The sequence below is a fragment of the Mobula hypostoma genome, chromosome 8 (assembly GCF_963921235.1).
Source record: "Mobula hypostoma chromosome 8, sMobHyp1.1, whole genome shotgun sequence".
Classification (NCBI taxonomy): domain Eukaryota; kingdom Metazoa; phylum Chordata; class Chondrichthyes; order Myliobatiformes; family Myliobatidae; genus Mobula; species Mobula hypostoma.
Window position 1 is genome coordinate 31,441,334 of NC_086104.1, and position 27,445 is coordinate 31,468,778.

The window sequence follows — 27,445 nt, forward strand, 5'->3', positions numbered from 1 at the left end:
CAACACAGAGAAAACATTGCCAAATTTATTAAGGATCACTAAAGCTCATCATAAAGTTAAAACTTATGACAGTAATTGAATATGATCTCATTGCTGCTCTGCTGAAATCTGGGTTTTTAATTATTACTTAGTCTGACAGCTTAACAATTCAGTTTGTTGTTGGCTGTGGGAAATAAAAGTATTCAATCATTACACCATTAAAAACCTTCACCACAAAATGGTCGCCCTTATCCAGGCAAACCTCAAATCATCTGTTGTAAGCATTGACTGACAGAAGCAGTATGTGAGAGATATATTAAATTAATGCATCTCAAGGGAACATATTCATGATTTTCTAATAATAAATCATGAATATATAACATTACAGAGGAAATGTTATTTTCCAATTATCAGGTTTGATCTCCAAGAGCTAAGTCAATTGCTTATTATGTAACATGGAAAATGCTGGAAACCATTCAGCCAGTCAGGTAGATAAACATAGTTAATGTTTCAGATGAAGAACCCTTGGTCAGACCCGAAATGCTCATTCTTGTTTCTCTTTCCACAGATGCCCCACTGAGTGTTTCCAGCATTTTCTTTAGATTTTAGATTTCAAGCATCCGTACCTTTCTTGATTCTCACACTTAGAATGTATTTGATTTAAGTGACTGACAAAGACAACATTTCACTCACTCATACCACCTTTACTTTTTACTACTATTGACCTAAACCCCAGATTGGTGGTGGTGGTGGTGGTGGTGGTGGTGGTGGTGGTGGTGGTGGTGGTGGGTGGGTGGGTGGGTGGGGGGGGTCATTACAGTCCTAATCCAGGAACATGGGATTGGCATATTTAGGCAATAAGGTTGGCAAGTATGTTGTGGGCCAGAGGGGCCACTTACGTTCTTTATCAATCTATGACCTGTTTCACTTCATTCACACTTAACTTTTGTCATCCACTACTCTTTCACTTTGGGGTGCATGGGGTGTGTAGGAAGGGATAGCACCTCTGGTGGGTAGGGGGGGCCTGCCGTGCCCTTTTCAGGGCAGCTTTTCCACCTTTGCTCCGCTCTCACCTGGCGCTCCGCTCTCAGCTTTTGCTCCAAGTAGCTGTAACGCACGCAGCGGCCACACCCCGGTAAACCATCTCGGCAAACAGGCTAAACCAGGTGAGGGTAGCCGACAAGTCTTCGACCCTCGGTGAGGTAGGGGATCTGCTTGTCCCAGCATGTGAAGTCTGGCCATGGCGGATTGAGCGCTGAGAGCACGACAAGGCACTTAGATGTCCTGGTCATCCACTGCGAGAGGCGGTGATCTCTTTAAACTCACCCGGCAGCAGGCAAAGGCCAACCACTGCTGTAAACTGCCACGAACATGATTTCCCAATATGTCAGAGCGGCGTGGAGGGAAATGGTCCGCCAACTGGAAATTCCAGATGCGACCTAACGACGACTCTTTCACTTTACAAATGCTGCTTTCCTGTGACATCACCTTTGATTCGGCCAATGACAGTGGTGTTGTCAGCAAACTTGAAAACGGCATTGGAGCTGTGCTTAGCCTCACAGTCATGAACAGAAAGCAAGAGAGCAGGGGGCTAAGCACACAGCCTTGTGGTGCACCTGTGCTGATGGAGAGTCTGGAGAAGTACAATTTCAAATTTCAAAAGTTACAGTTGACCCCACATTTGTCATAACGGGGATGCTGGGAACAAGACACAGATACTGAGGTACTAGGAACAGGACAAGGTGTGTCACGCAAGCAAGGGAAGTGGGGAAGAAACGACGCTGGACAAGACACAGGCCCTGGACGAGACTAGGACACAGGGCCTGGGCTAGGACTAGACTAGGAAAGCGGGACCTGGATGAGGAACTAGGAACTTGGAACCTGGACAAGGACTCCGAGCCAGAGACTGAACAGGGACCCGGAACCTGGGTCTTGACTCGGGCTCGGACCCCAGATCTAGGTTCGAACAAGACGTGGCTACAGGACGAGGAGTGGTAACAGGACTGGACGTGAGATTCCTGGACAGGACGAGGGAACTCAAGCACAGTACAAGGGAACCCCAGCACCGGGCTGGGCAAGGCACATGGACGGGACGAGAACATGAAGCCTTGACTAGATCGAGGGAGATAGGAACGCAGAGCCTCGGTCGAGGGAGACAGGAACGTAGAGCCTCGGTCGAGAGAGACAGGAATGCAGAGCCTCGGTCGAGGGAGACAGGAACGCAGAGCCTTGGACGAGGGAGAACAGGAACGCAGAGCCTTGGACGAGGGAGAACAGGAGCGCAGAGCCTCAGCCGTGAGAGAACAGTAACATGAAACACAGAGCTGGGACCCCTCCTTGGGAACAGGACTCGGGGCCGGGGACCTAACTAGTGAAGGAGTGGACACAGAGAAAGTTCCCAACTCAAGGTAGCAGCAAACAACCAGAACTACCTAGCGAAGGTGAGGACACAAAGAGACAGTTCCAAACAACGAAAGACAGTTCCTTATCTAGTCACTGCAAGGCCATGATCTTGCCCTGGCGGTTGAACCTGAGGGCGTTATAGGCGAGGACACAGGCGAAGGTAGCAGGCGAGGCTTCAGAAGGAAGGAAGGGAAGGGGAGGGAACAGTCCAGCAACCGAAGCTGAACCCAGGAGCTGTGTATGTAGCCAGCCCAAAATGAGAATCAAGTGCCTCAATTAAGGCACACAACAGGACAAGGGAAACCGGAAAACCTGGAATACGGATCGATGGACCGGACCGTGAACCGGAACGCGAACATCACGGACCAGACCATGACAACGTTAAGAACTCAAGTTAAAACAGAGGAGGACTGAGATAGATACAGAAAAACACAGGAACAGGCCCTTTGCCTGTGATGTCTGTGTTGACTGGCAACAAAATAAATCCCATCTATTTGGAACAGAGGGTCCATATCCCTCTGTTCCCTGCCTGTTCGTGGGTTGCTCTATATGCTTCTTCAATGTTGCCATCATATCGGCTTCCACCAGCTCCTCTGGCACTGTGTTCCAGACAATACCACCCCCTGTAGAAAAAATTGCCACATAAATCTCCATTGAATTCTTCCCCTCTCACTCGAAACCTATGCCTCTAGTATTTGATACTTCCACTTTGGAAATATCAAAAACTGGAGACTGAGATACCATAACTACCATAAGTCTACATATTTTCCATCAGGTCATCCCTCAGTCTTCAATCCTTGAGCAATCCATTTGTCTAGTCTTCTTTATAGCTTATACTGTTTAATCCAGATAACATCCTGGTGAACCAAAAGTGCACACAGTAGTCGAATTGTGGCATAACCAAAATTTTGTACACCCTATCTACTGTGTTACCACTTTCAGGAGGCTGTGGACTTGCATCCAACATCCCTTGGTATATCAATGCTCCTCATGGTCCTGTCATTTACAGTATACGACCTCTCAAAATGCATCAACTCACACTTGTCCAGTTTAAACTCCATCTCTTTGCCCAAGTTTCCAACTGATCTATATCCTGCTGTGTCCTTTGACAACTTTGTTCACCAATTTCTATGTCATCCATAAACCTGCTAACCAGACCACATACACTTTCATCCAAATAACTTATATATTACAAACAGGTCCCAGCATGTTCCTTGAGAATACCATTGGTCACAATATTCTGACAAAATAAATCCCTTTTACCATTATCTTTTGTTGTCTACAGCCAAACCAATTTTAAATCCAACTACCAGCTCACTGCGGCTTCCACAAGCCTTAAACTTCTGGATCAGCCGACCATGAGAAACTCGGTCGATGTAGACAACATCCACTGCTGTACCCTCATCAATCTTCTTACTTCCTCAACATCCTCAATCAAGTTAGTGAGACATGACCTCCCCTGTGAACTTAACTTAAACAATGAGCATGAGTGACAATCGAATACCAATGTAAAAACAGCGTTGCGATGCATGTTGGTACGTAGGATGAGGAGGCAAAAATAACCCTCGGAAGTGTCCAAGTTTGGTGGAGGAACAGAGTGATCTGAGATACAATTACCCAGGGGTGACGTAGGTTTTAAAAAAAGGCCAAGTATTGTAAAGTATTGCTTAAGCATAGTTCAAAAGAAAATAGAACAAAAGCAAAATGCAGAGAAGTTATGTTGAACTTGTACAAAACCTTGGATTAAATGTCAACTGTTCTCAATTCACACTATGAAAAGATTTTAGAGGAACAAGAGAAAGATCATACCAAAACCTAAGGATTAAATTCTTTGGAAAGATCACCTAGACTGGAGATATTTCTTCAACAGAAAACAGAAGACAGAGTTTACAAGGAGCTGCCTTTAAGATTATGATAAGACTTAGTAGAGTAGGTGTAGTAATGTCTCCACTGAAGCACTGAAGTATGGTACAAGAAGTTGGGCCCAGGGACACATTTCCTGGGGAAATTCAGAAAATAATGGCTTGATTCAAAGTGAAGCTAGAATGTGGATGTTGTTACTACATGGATTAATGAGGCTAATAACATCGAAACAACAGGGCATATTTGTGGTATAGTGTCATCCTCACTAGACTTCGAGGTAAGTGGTCCCGGGTTCAAATCAGGCTGGCTCCATGCACGCCTTCCATCGGGGCTAGGCTGAATATTGAGCTAGTAACTCGGCCTCGTTTAAAAAAAAAAGACAAAATGCTAAAGAAACGGCAAAGTTGCCGCACAGTGCGCCACAAGGTGGGGAAAGAAACAACACACAACAGGACATGTTGATTTTGTTAGCTAGAAAGGGGTGAGAGGTTGCCTGAATGGAAGATCAACATGACATGGTGGTGCTACAGAAACTTGATGATACACTACAGTTGTATTTCAATAGCTCTCAGCAATGCCACACGGTCTACCACAGAGAATTACAAGCTCCCCTGTTGGTTATCCACTGCATGCAATATCATGATAGTTTTGACAGGAAATGGAAGATCATATCCATTAGTAGTTAATTCCAACAACCAGCAAATATAAAATTCTGGCCTTACTATACACTGAATAATAAAACAAATGGACAGTAATGATGATTTGGAACTAATTGTTGGTAACATTGGTAAAAACAAAGTCAATCAGGCTTCCTAATGAGAACTGGATTGGCACATAAGGAAATAAGAATTAGAGTCATAGAAAACAATAGCACAGAATCAGGCCCTAACAATTTAAACTGCCTAGTCCCATCAACCTGCACCAGACCATAACCCTCCCATCCATGTGCCTATCTAAACTTCTCTTCAACTTTTCACCCTTCACCATGAACCATGAACTCTAGTTGTAGTCTCATCCAACTTCAGTGGAAAACAGCCTGCTTGCATTTATCCTGTCTATACCCCTCATAATTTTCTATGCCTCTATCAAATCTCCCCATAATCTTCTACGTTCTAGAGAATGAAATCCCAACCTATTCCATCTTTCCTTATAACTCAGGTTCTCCAGTCCCGGCAGCATTCTTGTAAATTTTCTCTGTAATCTTTCAAATTTATTTACCTCTCTCATTTGTAGGTGATCAAAATTGCACATAATACTCCAAATTAGCCCTCACCAACATCCAAGACAACTTCAACATAACATCCCACCTCCTGCACTCAATACTTTGATCTATAAAGGCCATTGTGCCAAAAGCTTTCGTTCTAATCCTTTCTACCTGTGATGCCACTTTCAATGAATTATGGACCTGTATTCCCAGATCCCTTTGTCCAGATCCCATTTTTCCAGCCGGTCCAGATTCCACTGCAAGCTTTGATAGTCTTCCTCACTGTCCATGACACCCCCAATCTTGGTGTCATCCGCAAATTTGCTGATCCAGTTAACGACATTATCATCCAGGTCATAGATATAGATCAGCGGTCCCCAACCACCAGGCCGCAAAGCATGTGCTACCGGGCCGCGAGGAAATGATATGATTTGGTGATATGAGTCAGCTGCACCTTTCCTCATTCCCTGTCACGGCCACTGTTGAGCTTGAACGCACACGAGGTCATTACCCGCACATCATCCATGTCAGCGCGGGAAGGAGATCAACTCCTCGAGCTTGCAAATGACGGCAGGCTGAAAAGTACATTGACATAAAATCTCCGCCGGCATTCCGAATCAAAGTCAAGGTTGAATATTCTGAAGTAGCCACGAAAGCACTGAAAACGTTGCTTCCATTTCCAACATATCTCTGCAATGAATGCAACAAAAACTAAATTGCAGAATAGACTGGACATAAGGAACCCTGTTCGAGTATCGCTGTCTCCCATCACCCCTCGATAGGACCGTCTTGTTGCAGGAAAACAAGCCCAGGGCTCCCACTGATTCAGCAATATTGGTGTGTTGCAATGATTTTCTATGTTCATATGGGGAAAATATGTGCTGTGTGTTTAACATCCAAACATTACTTAAGATGTTATAATGCTATTGACTTATAAGTGACTTATATAACCATATAACCATATAACAATTACAGCACGGAAACAGGCCATCTCTGTCCTTCTAGTCCGTGCCGAACGCTACTCTCACCTAGTCCCACCGACCTGCACTCAGCCCATAACCCTCCATTCCTTTCCTGTCCATATACCTATCCAATTTTTCTTTAAATGATAATATCGAACCTGCCCCTACCACTTCTACTGGAAGTTCGTTCAATACTTACTTCAAGCTCCCCTGTCCTCCCCTGATAATTGACTTATCACTATATTCATGCGAGGAAAATATGCGCTGTGTGTTTAATATTAAATTCGTTAGATAAACCCTTTTAGAAACGAAATTGAGGGTATTAGCCACTTATCACCAATATTCCGGTCGTGATAAACACCCCACCCCCCAGAAAAGAATCGCCAAAAATGATTTGTAGAAAAAAATCAGCACGTACACACATGCGCACACAAGTGCCCACGCAAGGCTTCATGGTCATGGTAGTCTTTCTCGGGGTAAACACAACGTATTTGACTGCTACTCTTCTCCGTTGGCAACCCTACCCACCTACCACCCACCCCCCCCACCGCCCGGATCGACTGGTCCGCAAGAATATTGTCAATATTAAACCGGTCCACAGCGCAAAAAAGGTTGGGGACCCCTGATATAGATGACAAGCAACATAGGACTCAGCACCAATCCCTGCTGCACTCCAGTAGTCACACTTCTCCAGTCAGAGAGGCAACCAGCTACTACCACTCTCTGGCTTCTTTCACAAAGCCAATATCTAATCCAATTTACTACCTAATCTTGAATGCCAAGCAACTGAACCATCTTGACCAACCTCCCACGCAGGAGCTTGTCAAATGTTCACTCCTTGTCTTTGTCAACCTTCCTGGAAACTTCCTCAATTGGTTAGACATGACCTTCTACACACAAAGCCATGCTGAATGTCCCTAATTAGTCCATGTCTATCCAAATATTTATATATCCAGACACACAGAATACCTTCCAATAACTTTTCCACTACTGATGTCGGGCTCTCTGGCCTATAATTTCCTGGTTTATGTTTGAAGCCCTTTTTAAACAGCAGAACAACACTGGCTATCCTCCAATCCTCTGGTACCTCCCCTGTTGCTAAGGATGTCTTAAGTATCTCTGCTAGGGCCTCAGCAATTTCTGCACTTGCCTCCCACATGGTCTGAGGGAACACCTTGTCTGACCCTGGGGGATTTATCCACTCTGATTTGCCTCAGGGCAGTAATCACCTCCTCCTCTGTAATCTGTACAGACTCCATGAAGTTTATGGTGCTTTGCCTCACTTCACTTCTATAGATTCTGTGTCTGTCTCCTGAGTCAATAAAGATGCAAAAAGAAATTAAGATCTCCCTCATTTTTTTTGGCTCCATGCACAGACTGTCACTCTGATCTTTCAAAGGACTAATTTTATCCTTGTAAACCTTTTGCTCTTAACATATCTGTACGAACCCTTAGGATCCTCCTTCACCTTGTTTGTTAGAGCCACCTCATGCCTTCTTTTAGCCCTCCTGATTTCTTTCTTAAGTATTTTCTTGCATTTCTTATGCTCCTCAAGTACCTCATTTGTTCCTGCTATATACTTTCTTTTTTTTGTTAACCAGAACCTCAATATCTCCTGAAAATCAAGGTTCCCTAAACCTGCTGTCCTTGCCTTTTATCAGAGACACATACAAACTCTGTACTCTCAAGATTTCACTTTTGAAGACCTGCCACTTACTAAGTACAGTTTTACTAGAAAACAGCCTATCCTAATCCATACTTGCTAGATCCTCTCTGATACCATCAAAATTGGCCTTTCTTCAATTTAGAATCTCAACCTGAGGACCAGACCCATCCTTGAAACTAATGGCATTATGATCACTAGACGGAAAGTGTTCCCCTACACAAACTTCTGTCACCTGCCCTGTCTCATTCCCTAATAACAGATCAAGTATTGTAAACTTTCTAGCTGGGACTTCTACGTACTGATTACAGAAACTTATCTGAACACATTTAAGAAACTCTATCCCATTGAGTCTTTGTACAGTATGGGAATCCCAGTCAATATGTCGAAAGTTAAAATCACCTACTATCACAACCTTATGTTTCTTGCAAAACTCTGTAATCTCCCACAAATTTGTTCCTCTAAATCCTGCAGTCTGTTGAGTAGTCTGTAATGTAGCCCCATTAAAGTGGTTATACCACCATAAAGTCTCACTGGACGAGTTCTCCAATCCGTCATGACTAAGCAGTGCCATTACAATTTCCCTGATTTGTAACGCCTTCCCTCCCCCTCTAATCCTTCCCACTTCATCACTTCTAACAATGGAACCCCGGGAATATTGAGCTGCCAGTCCTGCCCCTCCTGCAACCAAGTCTCACTAATGGCTACAATATCATAATTCCAAGTGTTGATTCATGCCATGAGCTCCTCTTGCTTTCCTACAATACTTCTTGTATTAAAATATACACAACTCAGTACATTAGTCCCACCATGCTCGCTATTTCATCTCCCGACTTCAAGATTTTAACATCTGTCTTCACAACCACTCCACTATCTCTGCTTCCCATTCCCCTGCACCCTGCAGCCCCCCACCCCGTGCAGTACTAGCAAACCTTCCCGCTAGTATATTAGTCCCCCTCCAGTTTAGGTGCAACCTCGTCTTCTGTACAGGTCCCACCTTCCCTAGAAGACAGCACAAAGATCTAAAAATCTGAAGCCCTTCCTTCTACACCAACTCCTTAGACACGTGTTAAAACTGTATGATCTTCCTATTTCTGGCCTCACTAGTACATGGCATGGGTCGCAATCCTGAAATCACAACCCTGGAGGTTCCACCCTTTAACCGGGCACCTAACTGCCCAAACTCATTTTGCAGAACCTTGTCCCTCTTCCTATCTATGTCATTAGTACCTATATGGACCACAATCACTGCTCACCCTCCCACTTAAGAATGCCAAGGAGTCCATCTGAGATGTCTTGGACCCTGGCACCTGGGAGGCAACATACCATCTGGGAGTCTTGTTCTCATTCACAGAACCTCCTCTCTGTTCCCCTAACTAACAAATCCTCTGTCACCACAGTGTGCCCCTTCTCTCCCGTTCCCTTCTGAGCCACAGAGTCAGAGACCTGACTGCTGTGAAATTCCTCTGCTACGTCAGTTCTCAGTGCCACAGGTACAACTAAACAGCAGAAGAATAGGACTGACAAGCAAGGACAAACTTAAGGTGCATATGTCTGTTCCTCTATGGTAACAACTGAATGATTTCTTTCTGGGGCAGGGATCATATCCCATCAGACTCCAACGATAAAACTCTTCTCAACTGGACATATATGACATCCCTTCATCAGACAGGGTCAAAATACTTACTGCCACTAAGGATATTTGCTACCCTCTTCAAAGGGAAATAAAAACAGGAGAAACAATAAATGTGACTCACATTCCAAAATTAGATAAGTGGAGCAGCTAATATTACGTCAGAGAGAACTTCAGCATTTTCTAATAGGTATAACGCAGTCAAAGATAAAGCACGGTATTAATCCAATCGATCTAGGAGCCAATATGATGATAGTTACTGAAAGAATAGTTCATGAATTGTTGCTAACATTCTGGAAACTTAAAATTCCCAAAAAATCAGCAGCTGCATAACCCAATGGTTCAAGCCAAAGGCCTCACGAAAATGATCTACATCCCCAAAATTTATAAAGTACTGTAATAGTTCTTCAAGTTTATAAGATGATTTTGATAACAGCTTCTAAATTTAAAGCCTTCATCAAGCTGTGCATGTCAGCAGCAGAAACCAGCTTCTCATTAAAGATGCAGAGTGAATGGCAATGTCAGTAATGGATCAGCAACTTAGAAGTGGCTAATTAAGAAAAATTTAAACAATTTTACCCTGTGGTGTTTTACATTCCTTAAGCAAGTCAATGGCATTCAGATTGCTTACGCTAAGTTATAAGCTAGGAGCAGAGGCCTGCAAAGATCAATGAGAGAATGTAGGTAAGAATGAAATATAGTTTGCCATTTTAAGGATTGAAAAGTTTGGAAGAGAAATATAATGTTGTTTTCCTAATGGATTCCAAAAAAGATGTACCTTGTTTGCTTTCTCATTGCAGGTGAATGATAAATGTACATTACTAACAATAGATAATGCAAACAACCAATGTCCTCATTACCATGAGTTACCAGCTCTTTTCTTATGTGATCTATTGTGCTCTGTGTAGATCTCTAAAGGAACAGATACACAGACTTGTACATGTTCCTTTTCTAAATTTGACTGCAATATTTATATCAGAATTAGAATCAGGTTTATTATCACCGTCATGTGACATGAAATTTGTTAACTTAGCAGCAGCAGTTCAAAGCAATGCATAATCAAGCAGACATAAAAACAAATAATAATAAATAAAATAAAACATAATAATAAATAAACAAGTAAATCAATTAAGTATATTGAATAGATATTTTTAAAGTGCAAAAACAGAAATACTGTATATTAAAAAAAAGTGAGGTAGTGTTCAAAGCTTCAATGTCCATTTAGGAATCGGATGGCAGAGGGGAAGAAGCTGTTCCTGAATCACTGAGTGTGTGCCTTTAAGCTTCTGTATCTCCTACCTGATGGTAACAGTGAGAAAAGGGCATGCCCTGGGTGCTGGAGGTCTTTAATAATGGACGCTGTCTTTCTGAGACACCACTCCCTGAAGATAGAAACACAGAAAACCTACAGCACAATACAGGCCCTTCGGCCCACAGAGCTGTGCCAAACATGTCTCTACCTTAGAAATTACCTAGGGTTACCCGTAGCCCTCTATCTTTCTGAGCTCCGTGAACCTGTCCAGGAGTCCCTTAAAAGACCCTATCATAATCGCCACCACCACCGTCGCCGGTAGCCCAATCCATGCACTCACTACTTTCTAACGAAAAACTTACCCCTGACATCCCCTCTGTACCTGCTTCCAAGTTGTGCCCTCTTGTGCTAGCTATTTCAGCCCTGGAAAAAGCCTCTGACTATCCACACGATCAATGCCTCTCATCATCTTATACACCACTATCAGGTCACCTCTCATCCTCCGTCACTCCAAGGAAAAAAGGACGAGTTCACTCAACCTATTCTCATAAGGCATGTTCCCCAATCAAGGCAACATCCTTGTAAATTTCTTCTGTACCCGTTCTATGGTTTCCACATCCTTTCTATAGTGAGGCTACCAGAACTGAGCACAGTACTCAAGTGGGGTCTGACCAAGGTCCTATACAGCAACAATACCTCTTGGCTCCTAAACTCAATCCCACGATTGATGACGCTAATACATGGTATGCTTTCTTAACCACAGAGTCAACCTGCACAGCTTTGAGTGTCCTATGGACTCAGATCCCAAGATCCCTCTGATCCTCCACACTGCCAAGAGTCTTACCATTAATACTATATTCTGCCATCCTATTTGACCTACCAAAATGAACCACCTCACACGTATCTGGGTTGAACTCCATCTGCCACTTCTCAGCCCACTTTTGCATCCTATCAATGTCCCACCAGATGTCCTGGGTACTTTGTAGGCTAGTGCCAAGGATGGAGCTGACTAGATTTACAATCATCTGCAGCTTCTTTCGGTCCTGTGCAGTAGCCCCTCCATACCAGACAGTGATGCTACCTGTCAGAATGCTCTCCACAGAACAACTATAGAAGTTTTTGAGCGCATTTGTTGACATGCCAAATCTCTTCAAAATCCTAATAAAGTATAGCCGCTGTCTTGCCTTCTCTATAACTACATTGATATGTTGGGACCAGGATAGCTCCTCAGAGATCTTGACACACAGGAACTTGAAGCTGCTCACTCTCTCCACTTCTGATCCCTCTATGAGGATAGGTATGTTCTCCTTCGTCTTACCCTTCCTGAAGTCCACTATCAGCTCTTTCATCTTACTGACGTTGAGTGCTAAGTTGTTGTTGTGGCACCATTCCACTAGTTGGCGTATCTCACTCCTGCACGTACTCTCGTTGCCGCCTGAGATTCTACCCACAACGTTCATTTTATAGCAACAATGTTTATAGCATGCTTATTTTTACTCAAAAGTAACACCTAGCTTGATGCTAGAATAATTAATTTCCAAAACTTAGTCAGTATGAGTACATAGAAGACCTCAACACAGGAACAGGCCATTCGGCCCACAATGTTGTGCTGAACCAGCTAAAAAGCAATTCAAAAACACCCAAAACATTAATCCATCCTACCTACACCATGCCCATATCTCTCCTTACATCCATGTGCCTTTCCAAACATCTCTGTATTTGCTTCTACCACCATACAGGCAGTGCATTCCAGGCATCCACCACCCTCTGAGTAAAAAAAACTTACCCCTCACAGTCTCCTTGAACCCACCCCCTCTCACCTTCGATGCATGCCCTCTGGTATGAGACATTTCAAACCTGGGAAGCAAATACTCTCTGTCCACTCTATCCATGCCTCTCATCATCTTGTAAACCTCTATCAGATCTCCCCTCAGTCTCCACTGCTCCAGAGAAAACAGTTATAATTGGTGAGATCAGTTACATTGAAAATTATAAAATTCAAGAAGTCAAATATTTAAATTACATTTACTCTGTACACATTCGAAATTTCTGAAAACTGTAAGCTCACTTTCCCATGAACTACCATTCTTATCATATGCTATGTTTTGTACAACTCATACATGTTCTATAAATTATTACCTTCAGAATGAAATCCATTTTGGTACTAATTAAGGCAACAGAAGCTCCTTCTACAAGTTCCTAACTACCATTGACAAATGGGAAGGTATCAATCACAGATAATGGGAATAAGTCCTCAGATATGAATACTTTAACAATACCTGAAGTTTTCAGGATATTCGTTGATTGCCATGTTAATAACCTCCAAAGACTGTTGATAGTGTTTTTGAGCAGAAAACAGAAGTGCCAGTAAATGGAGAGAATGCATGTCATCATTCCTGAGTTTAAGGGCTATTTGTAACAGTTCAATCGCTTCAGAGATCTGCAAAAGAAACAAAACACAGGGGAAGTATATAATAAAACTGCAACAACACTTAGAAGCCCTAGGTCAGCTAACTTCTGGATTGTCATAACCTGCCTTAGAATACAGGAACTAAATTTGTTCTCTAATTCCCTGTCACTTGAAATTAATTTTTTATTCTTCCAAATGGCACTAGCCAATCAAAGGGATGAATGCAGGAAAGAAATGCTATAAAGAGAGTCAATTAAATTAGTCTGTAAGAAGGGAATTAAAAAATATGTCTGCTGCCACTTACAGCACCGAGGAGACAAAGGCAGAAGATGAAGGTGAATTGAAATATTTACTGCTTGTTAATTCACCATAAATAATAGTCACTAGTAATATAGCTAACTCAAAAATAAGGAACTGCTCAAAGCTTGCATTAAGTGTGCATATGCAAATTGTTGGGAGCTACAAGAAGATGGAAGGAAGATGTATCAATCAAAACAGTTGATTCAATTAAACAGAAAGTCATTGCATAATTATCAATTAAACTTCACTAAGTACTATTCAGAAATTTAAACAGCAACTTTAACAATACCTCTTTTAGAAACATCACCTAGAAGAGAAAGATTTTTTCAAAGCAGCATTTAAATCATCCGTCAATCAATGACAGTAATAGCAATGGAAGTTTAAAGAAAAAATAAGAAGCAAAGATCAGACAAAAAGATAAAAGAAGTAAAAAGAACAAGAGATATAATAATAAAATGATTAATCAAAAGAATGAATAAAAAGGAAATTATGTTGGAAAGAGAAGATGGAATATAGTGCCCTTTTCATAAAACATTGTCACTACAAGCTGTGAGAAAAAAATCATATCTGGTGCCCGAGGATATATCTTATTTAATTTAGGTTTGTGAAGAACCTTGCAATAGTGTCTAAATCTAGCACACAATCAGAAAAGTTCTGTTCCAAAATATGTATCCATCAGGCCTGTCTCCAGATATCTGGCATCTTTCCATATCATAGTTGCAAATCCCAGTGAACCCACTGCAAGTAAAACATTCAAGAAAGGTGATGAGAGGTAGTTAGATCATGAAAAACATTGCTGGGAATAATATTTCCTATTTGACAATACTGTACTTGACCTGACTAATTTGACTTTGGCGAACATCCTCAGTTAATGTTCTTGAGAAACTGTTTCAGTGTTTTTGGTGTACTACATTTGTTAAAACCAGCATTGTGATGGACACAACGTTATTCAAATCCAGGAAGAACCTGATTGCTCTTCTTACTTTGAATATAAAAAGTTAGAAGACTTAAAAATGTTTTTATGTTTCTAATTTCTTCATTGGAGAGAAGTTGGCTAATATACAAATTAGAAGAAAATGCTGGAAATTAAAGAAAAATCCCTCTAGACCAGGAGTTCCAACCTTTATCATGCCATGGACCCCTACCACTAGCTGACGTTGGGAAGCACTGCTGCAGACCAACAGCTTTAGTCATCGACTAGAAAGTTGTGCAGCAGGGACCCACTGCAAATTTTCCCCAATGAATCCTTAGGCAAATTTAGAATAAGAATCAGGTCACTCATCACTGATATAGGTAATGACATTTGGCGTGGAAGCTAGTACCCAATGCTGGAAGGACATGATGGAAAACATGCTGGAAATATTCAAATGGAAACAAAAGGACTTTGTAATCTTGAGCTAGGGAAGAGTATGATCAGCAACAAGTAACATTAGTGTATCCTGCCAAGTAATCTTTGTTTGTATATGACTAAAGGTAAGAACAGTAGCAGCCTTTAATGTGATGGCTCCAAGTCCACGTTGAGTTTATTCTCATATACACAAGTCCAGTGAAGTACAACAAAAAACTTGCTTGCAGGAGTATCACAGGCACGTCGATTCAGACAATACACAGGACATAAATTATACAGAAATCTTATATGACAATGAAGAAAAAAATCTGCACAAAACAAGATAGTAGTGCAAAATCATTATTTGAACCAAATCCATGGTAGTGTAAGAGGTGGCCATAATATTCTGCTGCTGAGGTAGGACTGGAGTTGTGCAGGTCAGTTCAACAATCTGATGGTTGCAGCAAAGTAGCCTTTTCTGAACTTAATCATGTGGGCCTTCAGGCTTTTGAATTGGACCAGAGATTCTGTACACATGAATATTCAGGTAATGGAGGGATGCAGATCATATCCTAGCAGAAAAGATGTAGTTTAACTCAGCATCATTTTCATATCGATATCAAAGGCTGAAAGATCTGTTCCTATGTTGCACTCTTCTGTGCCCTATCTCCAGACCAATGGGAGCAGCAAGAGGGCCTAGCCCAGATGGTGGGAATCCTCAGTGACAGATGCTGCCTTCTTGAGGCAGCACATCCTGTAGATACCAACAATAGTAGGGAACGGCTGCGCCATCATAGACCATGATGTTCCCTACTGTCTGTGGTCTCCTGCATTCCTGTGCATTGGAAGTGCCACACCAGGCCACTGTGCAGCCACTGAGGATATTTTCTACAGTAAGTGCATAGAAGTTTGTTAAGTGTTTGGTGACATGCCAAATTTCAAGTGTCTAAGAAAGTAGAGGCACTGGTGAGCCTTCTTCATGATTACATCTATGTGCTGGGTCCAGCACAAATCACCTAAGATGTTAACATCATTCCACTGCCAATCCAAATCCAAAAGCATGATCTACCAAGTTCCATTTTTGAAGGAAACCAAGGGACTAATTGTTTAGTTTATGATAGGTGAGAGCTTGTTGCTGAATTGCTCAATATGCTGCTCCATCTCACTCCTGCATACTGATTTATTCAATACCAATGTCAACTGTGTCATCGGCGACTTTGTCAAGGGGCTGGTGCTGTGTTTAGTCACACAGTCATGGGTGTAAAGAGCCTATAGATGCAGCCTTGACTTGCACCTGAGTTTACTGTCAGTGGGGACGAGATGTTGTTACCATTCCATACTGACTGAGGCCTGCCAATGTAGATGTCAAGGATCTAGACACAAGTGCAGGGGAGCTTGGTGATAATTATAGAGGGAATGATTATGTTAAACGTCGGGCTGTAGTCTGACCTCTGTGCTTTTGTTATCCAGATGGTTGAGAACAGAATGGAGACACAATGCAATAGCATCTGCTGTTGATATGTGGTGGTGATAGGCAAATTGAAGGGGATCAAGGTTATTTTTGAGGCTGGATGTGAATTGCACCATCCAACCTCTTGAAGCACTTGAAGCCTTTGAGCACTAATCATCTCACATGATGGAAATTTTAGTGCATGAGGAACAATTAAAATGGGGAAAATAAATACCTGAATCTGTTCACCTGCACAGGTTTTGTCATGTGGAGATGTTCCAAGGTATTTTCACATAGCAAAGAGAATGCTGTAATTAAAATAACCATGCCAAGTAACATTTATAGACAATAGACAAAAGGTGCAGGAGTAGGCCATTCGGCCCTTTGAGTCAGCACCGCCATTCACTGTGATCATGGCTGATCATCCACAATCAGTATCCAGTTCCTGCCTTATCCCCATAACCTTTGATTCCACTATCTTTAAGAGCTCTATCCATCTCTTTCTTGAAAGCATCCAGAGACTTGGCCTCCACTGCCGTCTGGGACAGAGCATTCCACATATCCACCACTCTCTGGGTGAAAAAGTTCTTCCTTAACTTCATTCTAAATGGCCTACCCATTATTCTTAAACTGTGGCCTCTGGTTCTGGACTCACCCATCAGCGGGAACATGCTTCCTACCTCCAGCATGTCCAATCGCTTAATAATCTTATATGTTTCAATCAGATCCCCTCTCATCCTTCTAAATTCCAGTGTATACAAGCCCAGTTGCTCCAATCTTTCAACATACGACAGTCCCACCATCCCGGGAATTAACCTTGTGAACCTACGCTGCACTCCCTCAATAGCAAGAATGTTCTTCCTCAAATTTAGAGACCAAAACTGCACACAATATTCCAGATGTGGTCTCACCAGGGCCCTGTACAGCTGCAGAAGGACCTCTTTGCTCCTATACTCAATTCCCCTTGTTATGAAGGCCAGTATGCCATTAGCTTTCTTCACTGCCTGCTGTACCTGCATGCTTGTTTTCAGTGACTGATGTACAAGAACACCTAGATCTCGTTGTACTTCCCCTTTTCCCAAGTTCACTCCATTTAGATAATAATCTGCCTTCCCGTTCTTACCACCAGAGTGGATAACCTCACATTTATTCACATTAAACTGCATCTGCCATGCATCCGCCCACTAACCCAGCCTGTCCAAGTCACCCTGCATTCTCATAACATCCTCCTCACATTTCACACTGCCACCTAGCTTTGTGTCATCGGCAAATTTGCTAATGTTACTTTTAATCCCTTCATCTAAATCATTAATGTATATTGTAAACAGCTGCGGTCCCAGCACTGAACCCTGCGGTACCCCACTGGTCACCGCCTGCCATTCCGAAAGGGACATGTTAATCACTACCCTTTGTTTCCTGTCAGCCAGCCAATTTTCAATCCATGTCAGTACTCTGCCCCCAATACCACGTACCCTAATTTTGCCCACTAATCTCCTATGTGGGACTTTATCAAAGGCTTTCTGAAAGTCCAGGCACACTACATCCACTGGCTCTCCCTTGTCCATTTTCATAGTTACAACCTCAAAAAATTCCAGATTAGTCAAGCACGACTTTCCCTTTGTAAATCCATGCTGACTCAGACCTATCCTGTTACTGCTATCCAAATGTATCGTAATTTTATCTTTTATAATTGACTTCAGCATCTTTCCCTCCCTTAGGATCCTTCTTCCTCTTTAGAATGAACTGATCCTGCACCTTCTGCATTATTCCCAGAAATACCTGCCATTACTGTTCCACTGTCATCCCTGCTAGGGTATTGTTCCATTGAACTTTGGCCAGCTCCTCCCTCATAGCTCCATAGTTCCCTTTGTTCAACTGTAATATTGACACTTCTGTTTTTCCCTTCTCCCTCTCAATTTGTAGATTAAAACTTATCATATTATGGTCACTACCTCCTAATGGCTCCTTCACCTCGAGGTCCCTGATCAAATCTGGTTCATTGCACAACACTAAATCCAGAATTGCCTTCTCTCTGGTAGGCTCTGGTAAGAATCCATCTTGAAGGGACTCCACAAACTCCCTTGGGGTCCAGTACCAACCTGATTCTTCCAGTCTACCTGCATGTTGAAATCCCCCATAACAACTGTAGCATTACCTTTGCAACATGCCAGTTTTAACTCACATTTGCACCACACAAGTGCCCAACAATAACGATATCTAACATGAAAAAATTCAGCTTTTATCCCGACATCAGATGGCGTTACCATCACTGAATCCCCCACTGTAACATTGTGGGGGTCACCACTGACCAGAAACTGAACTGGAACAGCCAGTTCCACTCTGTGGCTCCAAGGGCAGATCAAAGGCTCAGAACTCTCCTGTAACAAATTCATCACCTACTGGTCTACCATCTACAAGGCTCACGTCAGGAATGTGATGGAATACTCTCCACTTGCATAGATGAGTGTGGCTCATAAATTTACTGATTGTTGGCAGAATCTCAGAAGGGGACGAAAGGGCATACAGGAACATGATATACCAGCTAGTTGAGTGGTTTCATAGCAACAACTTCGCACTCATTGTCAGAAAGACCAATGAACTGACTGTGGACTTCAGAAATGGTAAGATGAGGGAACACACACCAGTCCTCATAGAGGGATCAGAAGCAGATTGAGTGTGCAGTTTCAAATTCCTCGGTGTCAATTTGTCTGAGGACTTAACCTGGACCCAATATATTGATGCACAAATTTACACAGATGTACTGTGGAGAACATTCTAACTGGCTGCATCACAGTCTGGCATGGGGGGTGGGGGGGGGAGCTACTGCACAGGATATAAGAAAGCTACAGAAAGTTGTAAAATTAGACAGCTCCATCAAGGGTACTAGTCTCCATAGTATCCTGAGCCTCTTCAAGAAGCGGTGCCTGAAAAAGGCAGCTTCAGTTGTTAAAGACCCCCAACACCCAGGACCTGCCCTCTTCTCATTGTTAACCATGGGGAAGGAAGGAGGTACTGAAGCCTGAAGGCACACTCTCAATGATTTAGGAATAGCTTCTTTCCCTCTGCCACCTGATTCCTAAATAGACATTGAACCCTTGGACACTACCTCACTTGTATTATTTCTGTTTCAGCACAATTATAATTAAACTATTTAATGTACATATACTTATTGTAATTAGTTAATTAATCAGGAGGGGAGGAGAAGATGGTGGCGCGACGCAGCGCACGCGGCCGCTCCGAAATGATATCAGTATTTGTTAAGTAGGTACCGTGCACAATCCTGATTTGATGGAGACAGACGTGAGAAGCACAGAGGAACATCTGGAGAAACTTCTGAAATGCCGCTGCTGCTGTGTGATCGAGAATCTCCAGAGGGGAAGGCCCCAAATCCTCGGCTTTGCCTATTGCCTGTTGCTGGGGCCGGGGTCGAAGCGCTCGGCAGAGATGGTGCTCGGTGTCGGAGGCTTGAAGTTTACGGACGGACTCAAGAGTTGGCTGTCGTCGGGTGCTTCCAGGGTGCTGCACTGGCAAGTTTGCGGTGCTGGAGGTTCATGTCAGGGAGAGTTTTTCTTCCTTCTACCGTCTGTGTGAGATGATGGGTCTTTCGAGAGACTTTGAGACTTTTTTTTTACCGTGCCTGTGGTCTGTTCTTTATCAAATTACGGTATTGTTTTGCACTGTTGTAACTATATGTTATAATTATGTGTTTTTTGTCAGTTTTTCAGTCTCGGTTTGTCTTGTGTTTCTGTGATATCATACTGGAGGAATATTGTATCATTTCTTAATGCATGCATTACTAAATGACAATAAAAGAGTAAGTTATTTTTCTACTTTATCATGTATTGCACTTGTACTGCTACTACGAAGTTAACAAATTTTACAACATATTCTGATCCATAGCCATTCACTCACTCCACCACCAATGAACAGTAACCGCAGTTTGTACCAAAGGTTCAAAGTTTAAAGTTAATTTATTATCAAAGTACATATGTTACCATATGCTACCATTAGATACAATTACTTCCAGGAATTTACAGGGAAAAGTACAATAGAATTTAATGAAAAACTGTACATAAACAGACAAATACTGACAAATACAGTATATGCAAAAGAAGACAAATTGTGCAGATAAAACTAATACTGGGAACATGAGTTGTAAAGAGTCCTTGAAAGCGCCTTAAATCGAAGATCTGCACCAGCTCGGACAAGGGCAGCAGAAACATGGAACACCAACACCTGGAAGTTGCCCGCCAAGCCACACACCATGCTGACTTGGAAATTTATTACCAATTATTTGTTGCAGGATCAAAATCCCGGAGCTCTCTCCCTAACAGCGTTTTGGGAATACCCACACCTCACGGACTGCAGTGGTTCAGGGTGGTGGCTCACCACCATGTACTCATGAGCAATTAGGGATGAGCTTTCATTTTTATTTTCAGAGTATTACGATTATCAACACATTGTTTTTACATTTGTGAAAGATTATCGCAAGTATTGCAAGCTTCTAAGTAACTCCACAGTGCAGTCATTCCTCTGTTTAGATTTACTGCCACTGTGAATCACCTGTGAGCAGCTTACTGACTTGTGTGCCTGTTGTATTTGTGATGTGGGAAGTTGTGTGGTTTATTTTATTTTCTGGGCAATAGTAGCCAACTTCTATTAGAAACACAACGGCCTTGAAATCACTCCATGTCATGTTTAGTTTTGTGAGTCCACTTAACATTGTTTATTGCAGCTAAATGACGAAGGAGAACTCAAACACGAAGTACACAGAGGTGTTGATGGGTTTCCCTGCAATGTCAGGTTCAGCACAACATCTCCTACTGATGTATTGCAGATTCTCAGTCGTTACAATGCAACATATAAGACCTTTGAGCCACCTCTTAAGGGGACAGGAGCAGCACACTCCCACCACAGAGCATTGCTACTTCTAAGTATGTCACCATCTATGTACATGAAGAAAAATAATTTAACATAACGCTTCATGAACACACTGAAATGCAAAAAACACTTCCGGGGTTCAGGTTTCTGTGCTTAAACTATTGCTTGCACATAAAACTTTGCGCTATACCATTGCTTTAAATGTAAAAATTGAACAAATGGGGCCAGCAAATAATAACTGGAATACCAACCTGCCTGTTGAATGCCATCTGTAAAGATAGGTATAGGGCAATCCGATGATCGTCAGGATCCAAACTGTGAGCTCTAGGGGGATGGTACATAGGATTTTGATAAATTATAAAATAAATTAATTAGATTAATAAATAAAGCCACACAATAAATATTCAAAAATTCAATACAAGAGGAAAACAATAATAAATCAAGGTGAAATTTCCACACGGTAGCATAGCAGCCAGTGTGATGCTTTACTGCATCAGCTGTCAGGGTTCAGTGCCCACCGCTGTCCTGTACATTCTCCCCGTGACCATGTGGGTGCGCCACGCTCCTCCCACGTTCCAAAGACGTACAGGTTAGTAATTTGAGTGAATGCTATGTTGGCACTGGAAGCATGACAACACTTATGAGCTGTCTCCAGCACATCCCTGGACTGTGCTAGTGTGTGACACAAATGACGCATTTCACTGTATGTTTCTATATACATGTAACCAATAAACCTAATCTTTCTTTATTTAATGTGATGAAGTAATAAAACCTAGTTACACAGCTACAATTTTGAGATGACTTAATTGCAACCATAATAGCTCTATGTGAATATAGTGACATTTAAAAATATTGCTTAAAAATAGATCAGTTGGCAATGCTTTGAATTTAATGTTAATTAAATTCTGCAAATCTTAGCACACCAAAGCTAAATATTACAGTTAATGTCAATGTCTGGTCTATCTGATCATTTCCATTTATAAAGCCACATATCTGTATGTGGCAAAGAACCAAGAATAGCATACATAACAAAAAGATTATTCCTTTCCGCCACACATACTGATGAAGAATTGAAAATGAACCTCTTTCAGAAAATGACAGAATATTTAAAGGTTTTCTTGTATCAAGTTTCTTTCCTAAAGCCAGGATTCACGTGGACTAATGTATTTATTTCTTCACTGTCTTTTAGGTGTTCTTTCTCATTTAAAACAATACTGATGAATATATTCATTAAAAAAGAGCTTCCTCACTAACTCTTGGTTAGCTTAGACAAGTCAAAAGGACAAAGGAGACACAAGAGAATGCAGATGTAGCAATAAACAAGATGCTGGAAGACCAGGCAGCATCTCCGGACAGAAATACATGGTCAATGTTTTGAGTCAACGGTAGATCTGACTAAGTAACAAAGCTGTGATCTTCAGCATGACATACTCAGTGGTGACATAACTTTAACTGGATAAGTTCCAGTTTTGTTCCTATTGATGTACGAAGGATCACAAACTTGGTCTTTTGCCAGTCTATATACTCCATAATGTCCCATAAGGGAGTTCATAGAATCCTAAGGCTCTTAATCATGGTACCTTCATACCCAACACACTAGCATTTTACTGCAGAAAACTGAATTTCAGCCTTGAAGATCTTGAATAACCATTTTGCTGTCACCTTTGAAAATACAGTTATCTGAATGGAATGAAACAAAGCAAACAACAACATCAAGTGATTGCTAGTAACAAGAGCATTTCACATTATCTCACCACTTCACAAACAAACATTATGCACACAGTTTAATCAACTGGGCCATGAGTCATTTTCAGGCAAAGAGTCTATTGGGAAACAAATCAAACCAAAATTCTCTTAAAAACTGTGAACATACAGACTACTTATTTATTGTGATAGATGGTTTAATGTTCTTATTCATAAGACCATAGGACCATAAGACGTAGAAGCAAAACTAAGCCATTTGGCCCATCGAGTCTGCTCCGCAATACCATCATGGCTGATCCCAGATCCCACTCAACCCCATACACCTGCCTTCTCACCATATCCTTTGATGCCTTGAACGATCAAGAAACGATCAACTTCTGCTTTAGATATATTTACGGACTTGGCCTCCACCACAGTCTGTGGCAGAGCATTCAACAATACACTACTCGCTGGATAAAAAAAAATCCTCCTTACCTCTGTTCTAAAAGGTCAGCCCTCAATTTGGAGGCTGTGCCCTCTGGTTCTGAATACCCCTACCATAGGAAACATCCTCTCCACATCCATCCTATATAGTCCTTTCAACATTTGGTAAGGTTTCAATGAAATCCCCTCGCATTCTTCTAAATTCCAGTGAGTATAGGCCTAAAGATGCCAAACGTTTCTCATATGTTAACCCCTTCATTCCTGGAATCATTCTCAGGAACCTCCTCTGGATTCTCTCCAATGACAACACATACTTTCTGCGATATGGGGCCCAAGACTGTTGACAATACTCCAGTGCAGCCTGACTAGTCTTATAAAGGCTCAGCATTATCTCCTTGTTTTTATATTCTATTCTCCTTGAAATAAATGCCAACATTACATTTGTCTTCTTTACCACACACTCAACCTGTAAATTAACCGTCTGGGAGTCCCAGGTCCCTCTGCACCTCTGACGTTTGAACCTTCTCCCAATTTAAATAATAGTCTGCACTATTGTTCCTTTTACCAAAATGCATTATCATACATTTCCCAACACTGTATTTCATCTGCCACTTTTTTGTCCATTCTTCCAATTTGTCTAAGTCCTTCTGCAATCACATTGCTTCCTCAGCACTACCTACTCCTCCACCTATCTTCCTATCATCTGCAAACTTTGCCACAAAGCCATCAATTCCATTATCTAAATCATTGACAAACAATGTGAAAAGTTGCTGTCCCAATACTGATCCCTGAGGAACACCACTAGTCACTGGCAGCCAACCAGAAAAGGCCCCCTTTATTCCCACACTGTGTCTCCTGCCTGTTAGCCATTCCTCTATTCATGCCAGTATCTTTGCTATAATGCCATGGAACTTTATCTTAAGTAGCCTCATGTGTGACACCTTATCAAGTGCCTTCTGAAAATCCAAGTACATAACATCCACTGCTTCTCCTTTGTCCACCCTGCTTGTTACTCCCTCAAAGAACTCCAACAGATTTGTCAGGCAAGATTTCCCTTTACAGAAACCATGCTGACTTTGACTTATTTTATCATGAGTCTTCAAGTACCCCAAAACCTCATCCTTAATAATATACTCCAACACTTTCCATCCACTGAGGTTAGGCTAACTGGTCTATAATTTTCTTTCTTTTGCCTTCCTCCCTTCTTAAAGAGTGGAGTGACATTTGCAATCTTCATGTCCTCCGGGACCATGCCAGGATCAAGTGATTCTTGGAAGTTCGTAACCAATGCATCTATTATTTCTTCTCGGGGCTCTGCGATGTGGTCCATTTGGTCCAGTTGACTTACCCACCTTAAGATCTTTGAGTTTGCCTAACACTTTATCCTTTCTAATAGCAATGGCACTCACTCCTGCTCCCTGACATTCACGGACATCTGGCAAACTGCTAGTGTCTTCCTCAGTAAAGGCAGATGCAAAGTACCCATTAAGTTCATTGTCATTTCTTTGTCCCCCATTACTACCTCACCAGCAACATTTTCCAGTGGTTCAATATCAACTCTCACCTTCCTTTTAATCTTTATATTACTGAAAAAAAACTTTTAGTATCCCGCTTTATATTTTTGGCTAGTTTGCCGTCATATATCACCTTTTCCCTTCTTATAGCTTTTTTTGGTGCCTTTTGTTGGATTTTAAAAGCTTCCCAATCATCCAACTTCTCACTCACTTTTGCTACCTTATATGCCCTTTTATGCAGCCCTTAACTTCCCTTGTCAGCCATGGTTGCCTAGCCCTCCCACTTCTTCTGTCAGACATATTTATCCTGTGCCTTGTGAACTATTCCCAGAAACTTCAGCAATCTCTGCTCTGCCATCATCCCCGACAGTATCCTCCTCCAATCCAATTGGGCAAGCTCCTCTCTCATGCCTCTGTAATTCCCTTTATTCCATTGTGATACTGATAGATGTGACTTATCCCCCTCAAATTGCAGAATGAATTCAATCATATTATGATCACTGTCTCCTAAGGGTTCCTTTACATTAAGCTGCCTACTAAGATCTGGTTTAATAACAACACCCAATCGAAGATAGCCTTTCCCCAAGTAGGTTCAAGCACAAGCTGCTCTAAAAAGCTATCTCGTAGGCAATCAAAAAATTTCCATTCTTGTAATCCAACACCAACCTGACTTTCCCAATCCCCTTGCAGACTGAAGTCCCCCATTACAATTGTGTCATTACTCTTATTATGTGCCTTTTCCAGTTCCCTTTGCAATCTCAACCCCACTAAAATACAGCATTCACTGTCCCTATGTCACCTCTTTGAAAGCCATGAACATGGGGAGCTGGGGGAGGGAGGGTGGTATATAAACCAATATTGGAGTTTATAAGAACTTCTATGTTGGACCCAGAAATGATTGCTTCCAAGATTATCAGAGGATAATTCAGGGTTCTCAGGGTTTCATTGTTTGGCATGCCAAGGGTTCGGCCTGAGAGTCCGGCTCGTATTTGGAAGCCTAAGATGTCAGGGCTCTGGAGATGGGTGGATCGAGAGTCAGTGTCACAGCAGGAGACCCGTGTGTAATCGGGGGAGTCGGAAAATCTACTGCTGTGGGCCCGAAGACCTGAGATCTTTGCGGTCTTCAGGCACAGAACTCAAAATAAGCGACGTAACAGAATTTTAACATCAGAAACCGGCAAGTTGTTGTTATATCTCCCCACTCGCTGGGAAAATGGAGACACCGGTGGTATGTCAAATGCCGGATAAAACGTGAAGTCTTTGGGGTAACTGCAAGTCTGTGTCTTTGCTATTGCTTTGCTCATGCTTGGGTGCTCGATGGCGGTGGTGATGCCTGTTTTTTTTTGCTGGTGGGGGGAGGGAGGAGGGGGGATCGTTGCTCGCTGCCGCTTACGCGTGAGAGGGGGAAGTTGGGGGGGGATTTTGGGGTTCTCACATTTAATTGTTGTTCATTCTTTGGGGCATTCCCCTGTTTTCATTTTCGTGGATGTTTGTGAAGAAAAAGCATTTCAAGATGTATATTGTATACATTTCTCTGACATTAAATTGGATCTTTGAAAGAGCCACTGCAGAGTGCATATGATTAACTTAAATCGAAATCTGTATTGATCAATTGTAAAATAGCTGAAGTTTTACTCAGTTTACTCAGGTTTCAACCTCCATCTCACATAAAAAAATTTATAAAACAGATGGAGGCTATTTAAACCATGTTGTCTCTGTCAGCTGGAAAAAGAGATCCACAGCCTTATGAAAATTGAAAAAAAAACTTGCATATACTGGAACTCTGAAATAGAAACAGAAAATACTACAAAAATCAAGCATGTAAAACAGCATCTGTGGAAAAAAAAGGGTTAATATTTCAGGTTCATCTCTCAAAAGAAATGTTTTGCACCTGAAGCATTAAATGTGTCTCCTTCCACAGAAGACTGCTGTAATGGTGTCCATGAGATTGGAGTTGGACTGCTCTGGAGCAATTGCTCTTGTGGGATACATCCCAACACTAGATGCATGTGATGAGGATTTATGCCTCTACCATCCATCTATGCAGTGACTGTCAGGCCTTTATCAGACATTTCATCTCATCTTCTACAAATGAATTTAAATCTATGCTTCCTGACTTTTGACTCCTTTGTTAAAGGAAAACTGTCCTTCCTATGTATTCCAAAAAGGCCCCTCGTAATATTACGTATCTTCTTTAGCCACCTTTGTAACAAATAAAGTATCTCTGGATTATTCAATTTTTCCTCACAGCCACATTTTCAATTTTTGAAAATAGCCTTATAAATCTCCTCTGTACCCTCTCCAGTGTCCTTACATCTTTTCTGTAAGACAGTGACCAGAATTTATACAGTGTTTAAGCTGTGGTTTAACAAATAACATATGCAATTCTAATGTAATCGTCCTGGTCTTAGAATCTGCGCTTTAGCAAATAAAGGAACTGTCTATTATCCTGGCAAGCTGAACAAGCGTCACACCTG

The 27,445-nt window shown here is 41.9% G+C and overlaps 1 protein-coding gene across 4 annotated transcripts in view; it reads right to left on the reverse strand.

Moving 5' to 3' along the window:
- LOC134350445 (tetratricopeptide repeat protein 7A-like) overlaps positions 1 to 27,445 on the reverse strand; it is a 265,556-nt gene that overhangs the window by 105,737 nt on the left and 132,374 nt on the right. For all 4 annotated transcript variants that reach the window (XM_063055643.1, XM_063055644.1, XM_063055642.1 and 1 more), the window contains 2 exons: positions 21,579 to 21,651; positions 13,239 to 13,399 (listed from right to left, as the gene is read on the reverse strand). In XM_063055643.1, the coding sequence (XP_062911713.1) occupies positions 13,239 to 13,399; positions 21,579 to 21,651 (234 nt within the window). The remainder of the gene's footprint in view (positions 1 to 13,238; positions 13,400 to 21,578; positions 21,652 to 27,445) is intronic.